Here is a 13038-nt window from a genome sequence, read left to right as displayed (position 1 = left end):
AGTGACTTCAGAAAAGTGCTCTTCCTATGCAAGACTACCAAAAATAAATATAGAAACAAAACTAACCAGCCACCCAAACCAAAACAATCTCACCCTTTATGTCTGTTTGTTTTTAAAGCATAACAGAAAGCCAGGTGTACTGGCAAAGGCACAACAAACTGATTAACAGAACAGAATAGCCAGTGTAGATGTGGATCATGGGATTTATAAACTCGACATAATTCCCTGGGACTGCCAGCAATTAATGGGATGGATAAACTATTCAGTATGTGAGCTTCAGAACATATAGTATTTGGGAAAAAAATCTATCATCTATCACCACTCTGTACAATTCATCAGAACTACTTGACTATAAGAAATGGGAAAATGGAAGCTGTACAAGAGGGAAATAACTCAGGCTGAAGTATTTCCCAACTATCAAAGCCATGCAAAGATTCATAGGTAGTTATCAAAGGTCTCCCAGACATGTGAATGCCAATGTCATTAAACTTCATTCACTAAGCCAGACTAAGCAACAAATTAGAGGAAATGCATGCTACAACTATGATGAATTATTACTTTTATTAAATTTTCTTCAGTCAAGTGAGAAAAGTATTAGGGCTCCAAAGGAGAAGTATAGAAAAGTAGTTACAGCTCCATTGGGGAAGCAGCGTGGATACTGCTAATCATTACACTGTTTTCAGTTAATAACGTGAACTCAGTGAACTCAACTGTTTTTTTTTTTGTCTAAGATTTGAAAAGGCTTAAAAATAAACCCTCTGTTCTGAAAAAAAAAAAAAAAAAGTCTCGTTGGGTGCTCCAGTTGTTGAAGGGGGCATGAACTTGCCCAGCCTTCTGGGGAGGAATCTGGCAGAGAATGGATAGGTCCATGTCAGTGCTGCTACCTTCCAAGCTGAAAGATCAGATGCCATCAAAAGGGCACACGATGGCCATTGTTCCCTGCAGCATGGCTTAGAGCACCGCTAAGAAGGAAGGGAATAAAGTCAAGGTTCATAAACAGTGGTTGCTCTCCACATTCACTTGCACAGGAAAAAATGTTCATAAAGGGAAATGTGAGGTTTGAGGACACTGATGGTAAGAAAGGCAGGATTAAGCTGTGTATACATGTATCATGCAAAGACGCAAAGGAGAGGCATAAAATTGATGGGCTGTGGGAAGTTTTTACTTCCTGTACATTTCTAGTGACCTATGGTACTCTTAGAGAAACAGTAACTGAGTGTATTTGAACAGGATTTTAAAAGAATAAACTATAAAGGGCTTTCTCTAGTTGCTCACAACTATCATTCATGACTCACAAGATAGTAGAAAACACATTGTCTTCCAGATAGTGGTAATCTAATAAATGCATTTGCTATCTGAAATTTCTGGAAATAATCTGACATGGTTCCCCAAAATGCCACCTACACAGCACTGACTGACTTGGAACCTGCTATGTAGAGAAGGCTGGCTTTAAATTCTTACAGATCTGCCTGATTCTGTCTCCTGGGTCCTAGGATTAAAGGGATGTACCACCATCCCGGGCATAACTCTGTATTTCTTTTTTTATTAAAAAAACTGATAAGAAAATTGAGTTGTTGGTTATCTCCGTGGTTGAATACTTGCTTCTTATGTGTTAGAAACATGGGAGGGAGAGTCTGAAAATCAACATGTTTAAGTATTTATAAAGACTACTCTAGAACCTTTCAATTCAAAGTATGTAAGCCAATGTGGTAGTGCAGGCTTGTAATCACACCACATGGGAGAAGGATAAGAATTCAAAGCGACCTTAGCCACATGTGTGAAGCCATTCAGGGCTGAGTTAGAGCTTATTACAAAAAACAAGAATACTCACAACTATGTATGGTTTGCAGGATGAAAACACAAAACCCCAGATCTGATTCTAGACTCACCGAATCGGAATTTTCATAAGCTCTCTGGTTGATTCGGGAACACTGAGTTTGTCATGGATTTGAGATTTTTCACTTTGCTTCTAACTGTATGTCTACATTGTGATTATTTTTATAGCCTTTAGCCCTCCCAGAGGGATCTCTATGGTCTATGAGCTTTATAAATTTTTTTTAAAAGAACACAGCAGCAATCAATGGTATATGTTCTAAAACCTATAGGTAGATCCACCATTCAGAAATGACCATTATTTATTGTAATAAGAGTTCTAAACTGGGCACAGTGGCACACACCTGTAATCACAGCCAGTCAGCCTGGTCTACAAAGAGAATCCAGGACAGCTAAGGCTACAGAGAAACCCTATATCAAAAAAAAAAAAAAAAAAAAAAAAGGTTTCTAGGTCATCCTACAGCAGTTTGCTTAATCCGTAAGCTTGAAGAGAAGCAACCATATCTTGGTAATTGTTTTAATGGTTGTTTCTGATGCTCCTCGCTCTAACAGAAGAGCCTAGAGACTGGTTCTGCCATCAGTCTAGGACTTCTTCCCATTACAGTAGTTTAAATAATACCCTATTGGCTCACATGTTGAATACTTGGACCCCAGTTGGTGGAATTGTTTGGGAAGAATTAGGAGATATGGCCTTGCTGTAGGCCAGTAGGGGTGGGCTTCAAACAAACAAAAAGACTAGTGCCATTCCCAGTGTGCTCTCTGCTTCCTCTTACAGTTAAGCATGTGCTCTCTGACCTGATGCTTGGTCACCTGAGGCTGTGCCATCACGGACTCTGACCTCCTGAAACTGTAAGCTCAAAATAAACTCTTCCATAAGTTGCCATGGTCATGGTGTCCTATCATAGGAACCATTCATGACTGTAACTGTTTATGCAAGAGGATAACTGGTAGGGCTTGTTAGGTCTGAAAATACTCTACAGATAAGGCAGACAGAAATAGCAAAGGTTGATACTACACACATTTACCTTCTTTTCATTGTAAACATAGATCACAGGCAAGAGCTCTTACCTTTAGAAATCTGAAACAACTTCATGGATACATCATCAAGTCTTTACCAGGAAATCTAGAGATTCTGACACTAATTAAGATGGAATAACTACTGATATAAATTCTCTGCATGATACATTTTGTTTGTATCTTGAACTATCACTCAAAGAACTTCATTTGCAAATTTCCAAATTTTTGCAATCAATAATTCATGGAAGCCATTCTGCAGCTGCAATTATTTACAGAGAAACATGATTTTGATGAATTAAAAAAAGATAATTTCGGGGTCTGGAGATGTAGATGCAGTCTCAGTCTCCTCCGCCTGCCTGGTGGGAAGAGAGGAAACACATGTCCTATCTATGCACAGTGACGTACTATCTGTGTATGACGACGACCCTGGAGGGCCAAACCTGGCAACAGCACTGAACCTAGGCCACCTAGTAAAGATGGTTGGGTTGTTAAGAGTTGGGAGAGAAAGTTCTATCTTCTGACATTTCAAATTCTTTCAGAATAAGCATGCTACATTACATTTTCTTTTGTTTTAATAAAAGATCTTTAGAAAATACTGGTCAAAATTGAACTTTAAAAATAATCAAAATAGGTTCAGAGATGTAAAACTCATCAGATTATGCTGTAGGGATCAGTAATGACTAAATTCTCCCTAGATTTTTATGAACAATCTTTATTTATAGAAACCAAACTTGTCCGTTAACAATATGGCAAAGAAATACATATCAAAACCTGCTGCCATTGAATTTTATGATTTTTATTGCATATTTACAATTGGGCACATTATAAGGATATACAGTAGAAGCCAAATTTCCCAGCCCTTAAAAGTCTCATTGGAAAGGTTAGGTAAGTAACACAAAGGCATTTGAACATGGGCACTGAAAACATACGCATGACCGTAATTTTACAGGCGAATACTCTGTGTAATAGAACAGAAGAGGAAGATAACACACAGGAGAAAAAAGTCACCCAAGTATGAAGCAAACAAAGTCAAGCTGAAAAGATGGAAATTATGACATTTAAAGGCTAAAATGTCTACAATGCCATACCTATCTGCTACGTAAAACTGTGAGGTAGAGTTCTTCCCAACCTGTTTTCTGCTTTCCTGACCACCCCCTGGGCACTTCCCTGCACAGATGCCTTTTTCATGCTGTGGTGCCAGGAACCGGCTCTTGTGTATGTTCTTGTGTTTTTCTGGCCTCTCCACTTCCACCACAGTGTTCTTTTCTACCCAATGATTCCTCTCACTTTGCTTACTCAAAGTAGGTGGTCTAGGTAACATCATCGAGCTAGTGCCATTTCTTCTAGCTAATGAAGTAGCATACTTGGTCTTAGGGACCTCTGGGGGAGCTGTTCTGTGGCAGAGAGGAACCCTTCCCTCTTATTCCAACTACCACATTCATACACAAGCGATGTCATTTCTACCCCCAATTTCTCTTACCATCTCAACGTGGGAATCAGAAAAATCATTTACACCTTTTTATACACCCAAGATATATTTTTAAAAAAAATCAGGGAACATGACAACACATTGGAAAAATAAGTTTTTTTCTTTTAAAAACCACTCTACAAGCCAGAAATTCTAAGTATTTACTCATGAGCAAACAAATAACTATATTCACACAGCTGTGCTTAGGAATGATCACTGTAACTGAGTCCAACATCCCAGTTATCCAATAAGGAACTGGGAAAGTGAGTGGCAATATATAGTAAATGGGACACTACTTAGCAGTAGAATGGGGATGAAATAGTAATGCCAAGTCCATGAAAGAAGCTCCCAAATACAACGGTAGTGAAGAAGCCTTGTCAAAGAGAGAACCTGATGTGATGTGAATTAAAAACAAGCTCTAAAATGGAACATCTAGCTTACAGCAGGAAAACAAAAACAAACAAAAACAGTGCTTGTCATGTGGGGACAGTGATGGGTGAGAAGGGTTGTGTGGGAACTTTTAGAGGGGTGTATTTCCCTCTACATAATACTCGATATATTTAAACACACACACAGAGCCCGGGAATGTTCCGTGCATGTAGATTCTAGGAATGTAATTTCTGTCACAGAAAGCTATAAGCGAGGATGGCACCCTGCAGTGAGAGGTCTGCGGAAGTAGCTAAGTGGAAGAGGCCTGCAGTCTCAGATGCATCAAAATAGAATCTGGATGGACATGGACAAAGCAAGTGTAACTAATGCTGAGGTGGTGGGGATACTATGACATTATTTTAAACTTTATAGACTTTAAACTTTTATAAGAAAACTTTGAGAAAACGGGAGGTTTGACATGTACTGCCCCCAAAATGTTCAGACACCATTGTAATCATCAAATATTACTATGTGCCAATTTAGAAAACTGAGTTTCTCTTCAGAGTGTGAGGCAAGTGATTCAGCTCCCACTTCTCCTCTTGTCAAAAGCTGCCCGACTGATAGTTCCATCATCTCACGGCTCTGGAGAAGCACACCTACCAGATACAGTACTCCAAGCAACTTGACTGGCTGTGGAGAATATCACCTGAGCTAAGATGAAGGCATACTCTCTGGAGAAAAAGTGACCCTAAGAACGGTTTGTGCTCCATCTTATAAACTAAGACAGTCAGAAAAACGAGACAGAAGGGCGTGATGCTTCAGTGTGCAGAGTGAGAAGCCACTGTCGCCAGTGGACAGACCTACGTGCTCGCTCTGCATTTGACTTGTCTGTACCTCTAAGATGCCTCCTCAAGATTCACTAGGAAGCAGCCTCAGAGTGCAACGCTCCTATCAGACATGGCGTTCCACATGCCTTCCTTCAAACTTTCACAGCTCTGCTCTTAATACTTGACAGTAACTATTTTTAGCCATGTTTAGAATTCCTGTATCATGACATATAAAAATTATATACTGCATCTTGCCTCATTAAGAGTTCTCACAAAAATAATCTTGATTCTCTGAAACAATTTATTCACCGGCTTTCAAAATATTTAGTTTCAGTGCTGGCTGTCTCGTGCTCTTGAAGATCTTCATGTCCTAGCACAGGTTCTGCTTCTTCCTCAAGTGCACAGTCTAGTGTTTATTCTTGTCTCAAGTTCACTCTAAACTCCCACTGCAGCATTAAGTCATACTGAGCGTCACCTCCAAGGCACTGCCAGGGCACACCCTCACTTGAGCCTCTATTACAAGACCAGTCTTCCCCATTATCACTGCCCGAGTTTGTCAAACCGCCTCTTCTCTAACCGAAACTGACACTAATGGTTGTCTCAAGTCATCTTTACCTCAGTATTGGGAGATTCTACAAATACCCTCAGACTCATGCTCTTGCTTGTATGGCTTGTTCCTTTCTTTACACTCCAACCATGTCGTCTTTCTTTGGCTTGTGTTAACTGACAGAGTTAGTGGAGTTGACTCATGCCCTGTCAAACACAGCACTGATGATAATCCTGTCTTGTCTTCTGTCTGTCTGTTCTATTTTCCTCCCACAGTGGGGAATTTGTCAGCTTTAGAGCTTCAGTATACTGCTGAGGGCACCAGTGCCACCCTCAGCATCTCAGATATATAATCTGAATATACGTTTCCTTATCCACTGGCAAAAAGGGGGCAGGAGCAAAGGAGGCAGAGGTGAAAGGGTAGGGGTCAGGGGTGGGGGTGAAAGGTTACGGGTGAGGAGAAAGAGGTGAAGAAGTGGGTAAGGTGAAGGGAGTAGGAGTGTGGGGGGAGCAAACGGGTAAGGCGTAGGGCTGAAGGGGTAGGGGTGAGAGGGTGGAGGTGAGAAGGTTATGGAGCAGAGCAGATAAACAGTGTGTAGGCTCTACCACTCCATCAATGACAGAGCAAGATTCAGAATACTATTTTCTGCTCTGAAATACAGGAGAAAGCAATGATATCTTCCACTGTATTTGCTCCTTCAGTTTTCAATACTTCTGAGGATTACTGTATTTCATTACTGAAACTGATGACTTGTACATTTACATATTTCAGAGTCTCTAGGATAGTTATGGACACATATTGATTCTGAAAAGTTGAGCAGGGCCAAATACTACTTTCTGCTCTCGATGGGGAACGTTGACTTCTGGAACTGAACATTAACGCTAATCCTGTTTGTCCTGCAGAGCTTTCCCTTTGGGTGCTTAATGAAAGACAGCAGCTGTGTACAAGCCTTGTCATAGGTGACTGCCTATTTAATGATGCTTATTTATGCCTGTACCTTCTCTACAAACTCAAGGTCTACAGAGTTACATCAGCTATAGTCTCTTTTAGTTTTTAGCAGCCGTCATGTTGTTCTGATGACTCGGTGTGTTTGGGGTAGGGTGTGAGGCATATGTAAGAACAGACAATCTCTTCTGGCAAGCACCTGCAGTGTATGAAAGAATGCTGATGGTCCCTACCGACATGGCCTGTGTAGTGGGATACATTCGCCCAACCCAACCGTCACACCATGGCATGCAAAGGGGCTTAGAAGAGAAAACAAGATTTGCTTAGAACTACTGAAAAAAAAATTAGCTTGTCCTGTTCTCACTGAGAAGAATGACAGCAGCAATGCTAATAGCAGATCGTCCATGACCTGAAGTAAGGAGGTGACAAACTATTAAGAGTAGGGGACATTCACAAGCCAGTTCAAACCCCAACAGAGTACAAGATCCAGTCAACCCTCAAGCATGGAATGCCAGCTAAGAGGCTGCACCTTCACCAGTGTCACTAATGACTCAACCTGGGCAATAAGGTCAAAACAATGAGAGCTGGGAATAAAGCCAAAAGATTTAAAAGGAAGTTATCATCTTTGCATCACAGCTCTGCTGAGTCAGACATGTACTAAGAGACGGCTTCAAGCTGCCATTGTCTACTGAGTTTACATAGGAACAAAGATATAGGCCAAAAAGAAGAAAAAGATAAAGAAGAGGAGGATGGGGGAAGGGGAGGAAGAAGAAGAAAGAAAGAAAGAAAGAAAGAAAGAAAGAAAGAAAGAAAGAAAGGAAGGAAGGAAGGAAGGAAGGAAGGAAGGAAGGAAGGAAGGAAGGAAGGAAAGCAGCAGCCAACGAGACACAAGCTAACAGAAACTGTTCAACTAACATGCTAACATGCCAGGGAGTTCCTAGGCAGGACTAAAGACATGCATGGGCCTGTGGCCTTGAACCAGTAAGGAAGAGGATTTTGAACTGTCTGTAGGCCAACGTCAGCAAAGGTCTGATATTTCAAACAAGCTGAAGTCCCAGCCTTTATCTGTCCTCTACATGAGCTGTGACCACAGGAGAAAAGTCAGTTTGGGGCACTGCTGGGTTTTTATTCATAACTCTTGTGTATCTATAAAGATACACACAAAGAAAAGGGGACCACATTTGCCAATGAAGGGGACCATGCTCATTCTGTATCTGGTTTCATGTAACTATTCAAATCGTACATGGCTTTCTCATATTTTGTCTTTCTTTACTTTTTACAGGAAAGTGGGCTTAAGGACTATGACAGTTAACCCATTTGGAATTATGCATCCATGAGCTGATGGTAAATTACAAAGTCAATAAAAACACTGGTGAATCTGAAACTCAGTAAAAGGAACAGATAGTGAATATAAGGAACAAACATCTAAAAGTTACATGTCTAAGGGTCTAAAATAGCAGGCTTATTCCGCGGAAACACATTTACAAGGCAGTCCTGACTCTAGAAAATAGCACTGTTTAAATACACCTCAGACTACAGAAGAGGAGGGTTGTTACTGATGCTACAATGGAGACAGGCGAAGGACCGAACATGCTACACACAAGGAGAGGTGTGGGCACAAGACCTGTGAGACAAGAGTCAGCCCCCAGAAGGACTTACGACATAACAGGAAAGGCTTAGCACCATCATGAAGACTGAAGAAAGACCCGCAGGAGCTCCTACACAGGAGGAGAGCCCCGGAGGAGGGTTATCAAGTATAGAAGGAACGTCTGGATGGTCTCAGAGGCAGCGGCAGTGTAAGACATGGGGAACAGTTGAAGTTTGCCCTGGACATTGTGGCACCATTAATCAAACTACTCCAGGAAGAAAAGGCAAGTATAGTATGTCTTTCGTTTCTGTGGGAACGGCAGGGAGGCAGCTGAAAGCCATGCATTTCAGATCAGGCATGTCCTGCAGGACACTGGGGATAAGATGCCTAATGAGCCAGCGAGAGAGAGGACAGAGGCAGAATGCGCATGTGCAACAGACCTGCGTTAAATGAGTCCAGAACTAAACGCTCAGTCACAGCAGAAGATAGAAGAGGGTTGGAACACTGGGAGAGATGCTAGAAATAGAGAAAAAGGGAGGTGACGTGACAGAGAGCAAAAACATTCAACTCGGTAACTGGAAGACTGGCTGATTTTCAGAAGGACGGTTTCCTGTAAAGTGAGCTGTAAGCTGAATGAAAGGTACCACAGAGTGACTGAGGAGGATGGATGGACAAGGAACATGGAATTATTCACAGCTGGTAGACAAGAAGGCTGGGGAAACTGGCTTTAGCATAGGAGGGTATGCGAGCGTCTCTACAGATCGTAAAAATAAACCATCATACAGTTCTTTGCATAATTTTGTACTGATGAGCCCAGTTATTTTTCACTTTAAAAAATCTTCTAAAATAAAAACACAATGTTAAATTATATACATTCTATAACTTAATACAACCATAAAAGCATTACCATTATATGACAAATTTTATTTCTAAACATCTGTACAGTTTTTGTGACTAGACTTCTTCAGGATGATTTTGCCTCTAGTATCATGTTAAATATTATTAACAGTTTCTGCTTTAGTTCCAGCGTGATTACTGTGATATAAAAGATTACACTGAAATAATTATGCATACCTTCATCCTTAGCCCTCCTTCCCCCAAGACAAAGTGTCTTCAGGGTAGTTAATATTTTGGACAGCACTTTTCAAGAGAAAAGTTAAAAATAGTATTCTATTATTATGTTCTTAAATGTCTAAATTGTTCTTCACAATAAACATGCTTATTTTTATTATATACACATGCATAAATGTGAAATTCCTGCCTAACATACATGCAGCCACCATCAAAAGCAATGATTAACCCGTCCTCAAAATCTTAAGAATGCCCTTTTAGTAAGGCACTCGTGTTTAGAACCAGGATGTAACTACCAAATTAAATAAGATGTTTAAAGAAGACTTTTATTAAGCACAAACAACTTTTAATACATTATGAATACAATAGGAAAATGTCTTTCAATGAATACGATATATCAAAGATCTGAAGGGTTTTCTTCATATAGACAATAAAAATAATCCATTTTGAAGAATTACAAAGTAAAATTTTGAGGACACCACTATTCACTAATAGTCTAACTATGATCTAAATATCCTACATCACCTGGGGAGGAAGGGCAACCATGTTTTAGAGAGAATTCCTAAACTCTGATTAGCACCATTCAAAGCTTAGTATCAGCTGCTCATCTACACACTGACAAGCCCGGTACAGCGTGAAAGCAAGGACTCCGCGCCGTGCTTACAGTTCCTTCTTCTAGATCCCTGGAGTCTACAGTCTCAGAGCGTGTTATGTGGTATGCCTCGGCAGTCGAGAGGTGTTAGCATTTAGAGAGACGTGTTGTGGGAAGAAAGGCTTTTCCTGTTGTGAAATGCATCTTAATGAGCTGTGGCTAACCCTGCAGCATGCCAACCGCAAAGACTTGTGGGCGCATGACCTGTGGACCTGTGGGAGCTGGGGACATTAGCTCTCCGTGGTCACCATTTCAGGATGTCTCAGCTGCTGCCTTTTGAGACTGACCAGTTTCATTCTGTCTCTGATGTGCTCTGCAGTAGAAGCCATGTCACTTGGACTCCCAAAATACTGCTCAGTCCTAAAATCAGAAAACAAACAGGTTAACACAAATTCACTGTAAATGTTATGCAAAATGGGATCTAGCCTTTGAGTACAAACTAGTCCACCTGAGGACACGCACAGTGACTTGGCCTGGAAGCCAGTTTTGCTGGGATTACTCTCTTCTGCTGCAGGTAAATCATATGGGGTTAAGCTACTTCTGACAGTTCAAATCTAGGCATCCCTAGAGATTTTCTCAGTAATATAGGCTATGAATAACATTCTTCCAAGGGAATAAAATGGTATTTTTTTCTACATGAATTCCAAATACTCTTTGGAGCTCATGACACAGCAGTATGGCCCTTGTGTCTCATATCCAAGTTCATTCTTTCTGTTTGGCTCCAGGAGGTCCCCCACTGCTGTGACCTGAAGAGGCACAATTATCCCACCCTATGATCAGACATGGGAACCAAGAGAGAGAGAGCTGCAGTCACAGCGGGGAGGTAGGAAAGGAGCAGAGACCCTCAACTCCAGCCTCTATCCTCATCACACTACCAAGAAGCCAGGATACCTTACTTTATCTGATATCTTGTCTTCTATCTTGGTTTCTCTCTCATCTGAATGAAACTTCCTTTGCCCTACCTCTCCTTGACTCACTGACAAGGACCAGATTTCCAGGAATAAAACTCTTGATTCTTCTCCTGGCTTGTTGATTTTCATATCAGGCCATTTCACATTTGAAAGAAAAAGGAAGGGTACAGGTGACTGATGTGTTTTCATCTGAAAATCTAGGCCGCCTTAGAGCCCAGAGAGGAGGACAGGTTTGGAGCTGAATAGACCTGTTTGGACTGTGTCCTAAGTCCAACAACCTAGAACTGGGAAATTCTGGTCTTCTTGCTTTATTTTTTATCTGAGCCTTGGGTCCTTCAATTCTAAGTCATAAATAATCTGGATCGGGCTAGGGTAAGCAGCAGGGCTGAAATGTTGAAGCTGCTTCGCTGGTGTCAGGCCTCCCCCGACCTGCCCTTTCTGAACGAGGCCCACAGTCTCCTAACTCACTATCACCACAGCTCAGGCTCCGCGCCGTGTCTTAAACTAATTAATCTGTGGTCATCCATCTACAAGTTGTCAGGACACAAATCTGAAGTCAGCTAACATCGACTGTCACTGCTGCCAACAGCAGAATTTGGACTCTTCAGTTTACGCTGATTCATTGTAGGAGTTGAAAAAAGTTAAGAAACCTGGCTTTCTAAAGAATAAATCGATAAGCGTGGGCACCATACCCGTCGGGGTAAACCACAGGGACAGTGAGCCTATCCAACAGTGATTTCCCAACTGCTTCAATTTCCTCAAACTGCTCCTCATCATTAATAGCTTCAGGCTCTTCTGGGCAGTCTTGCAAAACCTGTAGCAAACAAAAGGGCAGCACCAATCAAGAAAGATAGAAGCCAGTTAGTCCAGGCAAACTTTGGAAACTGAAGAATGTGTTCGGCTCCATGCTTGGTTATCTTCACTAGCTGTGCAAGCCTGAGCTGAGACTGGTAAAGGAATTCTAATCACAAACGAAGCATATTTCTAGTAACAATAGAATCTATGTTAGTACAAAAGAATCTACGCTGATTTCTAGGAAAAAATGGTGCAGTGCTGTTTGGGAGATGGATGGAACTTAAGAAATTATCCCTAACTCCTGAGGTTCAGCGACCAGTTACCAAGCATTTAATGGGATGTTTGTTTAGCAAAGTTGGGTGTGAATGTCAGATAGACTGTTCTTAAGGAGCTTACAGACTTCAGAATTCAGAGACGCTGTAAACTAAAACCAATACACACTGTGCAACGAGTGATGTGAAGGTCTGCCTCGTTTCTTTCATCTGCTGATTTCACTGGCTATAATTCAAACATAGGAAGCTATCTCATCTTTGAAGATGTTTTATTCTTCTGGTTTTTTATTTAAAACTTCAAGCTTTGGGGCTGGAGAGATGGCTCGGTGCTTCAGAGCAGTGACTGTTCCTTCAGAGGACCCAGGTTCAATTCCCAGCACCCACACAACGGCTCACAGTGTCTGTAGCTCCAGTTCCGGGGGCTGCACCGCACCAGGCATGCGCGTGGTACATGTATCTTTACATGTAGGCAAGTTATCCATACACATAACTCTTTAAAAGAGAAGAAATGCCAACTGTCTACTTAAAACCTCCGAACTGTATTTTTTAATATACCTTCTAGAGAGTTCTTGGTTTAGAACATATCCCACATTTAAAAATCGTCTCCTAAAGTGTTACTGGTGGTGGCAGAAGCTGGAAGGATTCTTCTGATACAGGCCGGGCACTGTGCCCCGAGGCAGGAAGGGCTCCAGGCCCTGCACTCTCTGCACACGCCCACACACACACACACACACACTCTGCAC

General features: G+C 41.5%; 1 protein-coding gene across 2 annotated transcripts in view; it reads right to left on the bottom strand.

Moving 5' to 3' along the window:
- Positions 1–5361: 5361 nt before the first annotated feature.
- Sestd1 (SEC14 and spectrin domain containing 1) overlaps positions 5362–13038 on the bottom strand; it is a 93452-nt gene continuing 85775 nt past the window's right edge. For both annotated transcript variants that reach the window (XM_055600053.1, XM_055600054.1), the window contains 2 exons: positions 11921–12042; positions 5362–10677 (listed from right to left, as the gene is read on the bottom strand). In XM_055600053.1, coding sequence (XP_055456028.1) covers positions 10548–10677; positions 11921–12042 — 252 coding nt within the window. In that variant the 3' untranslated portion in view covers positions 5362–10547. The remainder of the gene's footprint in view (positions 10678–11920; positions 12043–13038) is intronic.

Source organism: Psammomys obesus, unplaced genomic scaffold, assembly GCF_907164565.1.
Source record: "Psammomys obesus unplaced genomic scaffold, mPsaObe1.curated_primary_1811, whole genome shotgun sequence".
In the NCBI taxonomy this organism is placed as follows: domain Eukaryota; kingdom Metazoa; phylum Chordata; class Mammalia; order Rodentia; family Muridae; genus Psammomys; species Psammomys obesus.
This window is presented reverse-complemented; position numbering and strand designations above follow the sequence as displayed.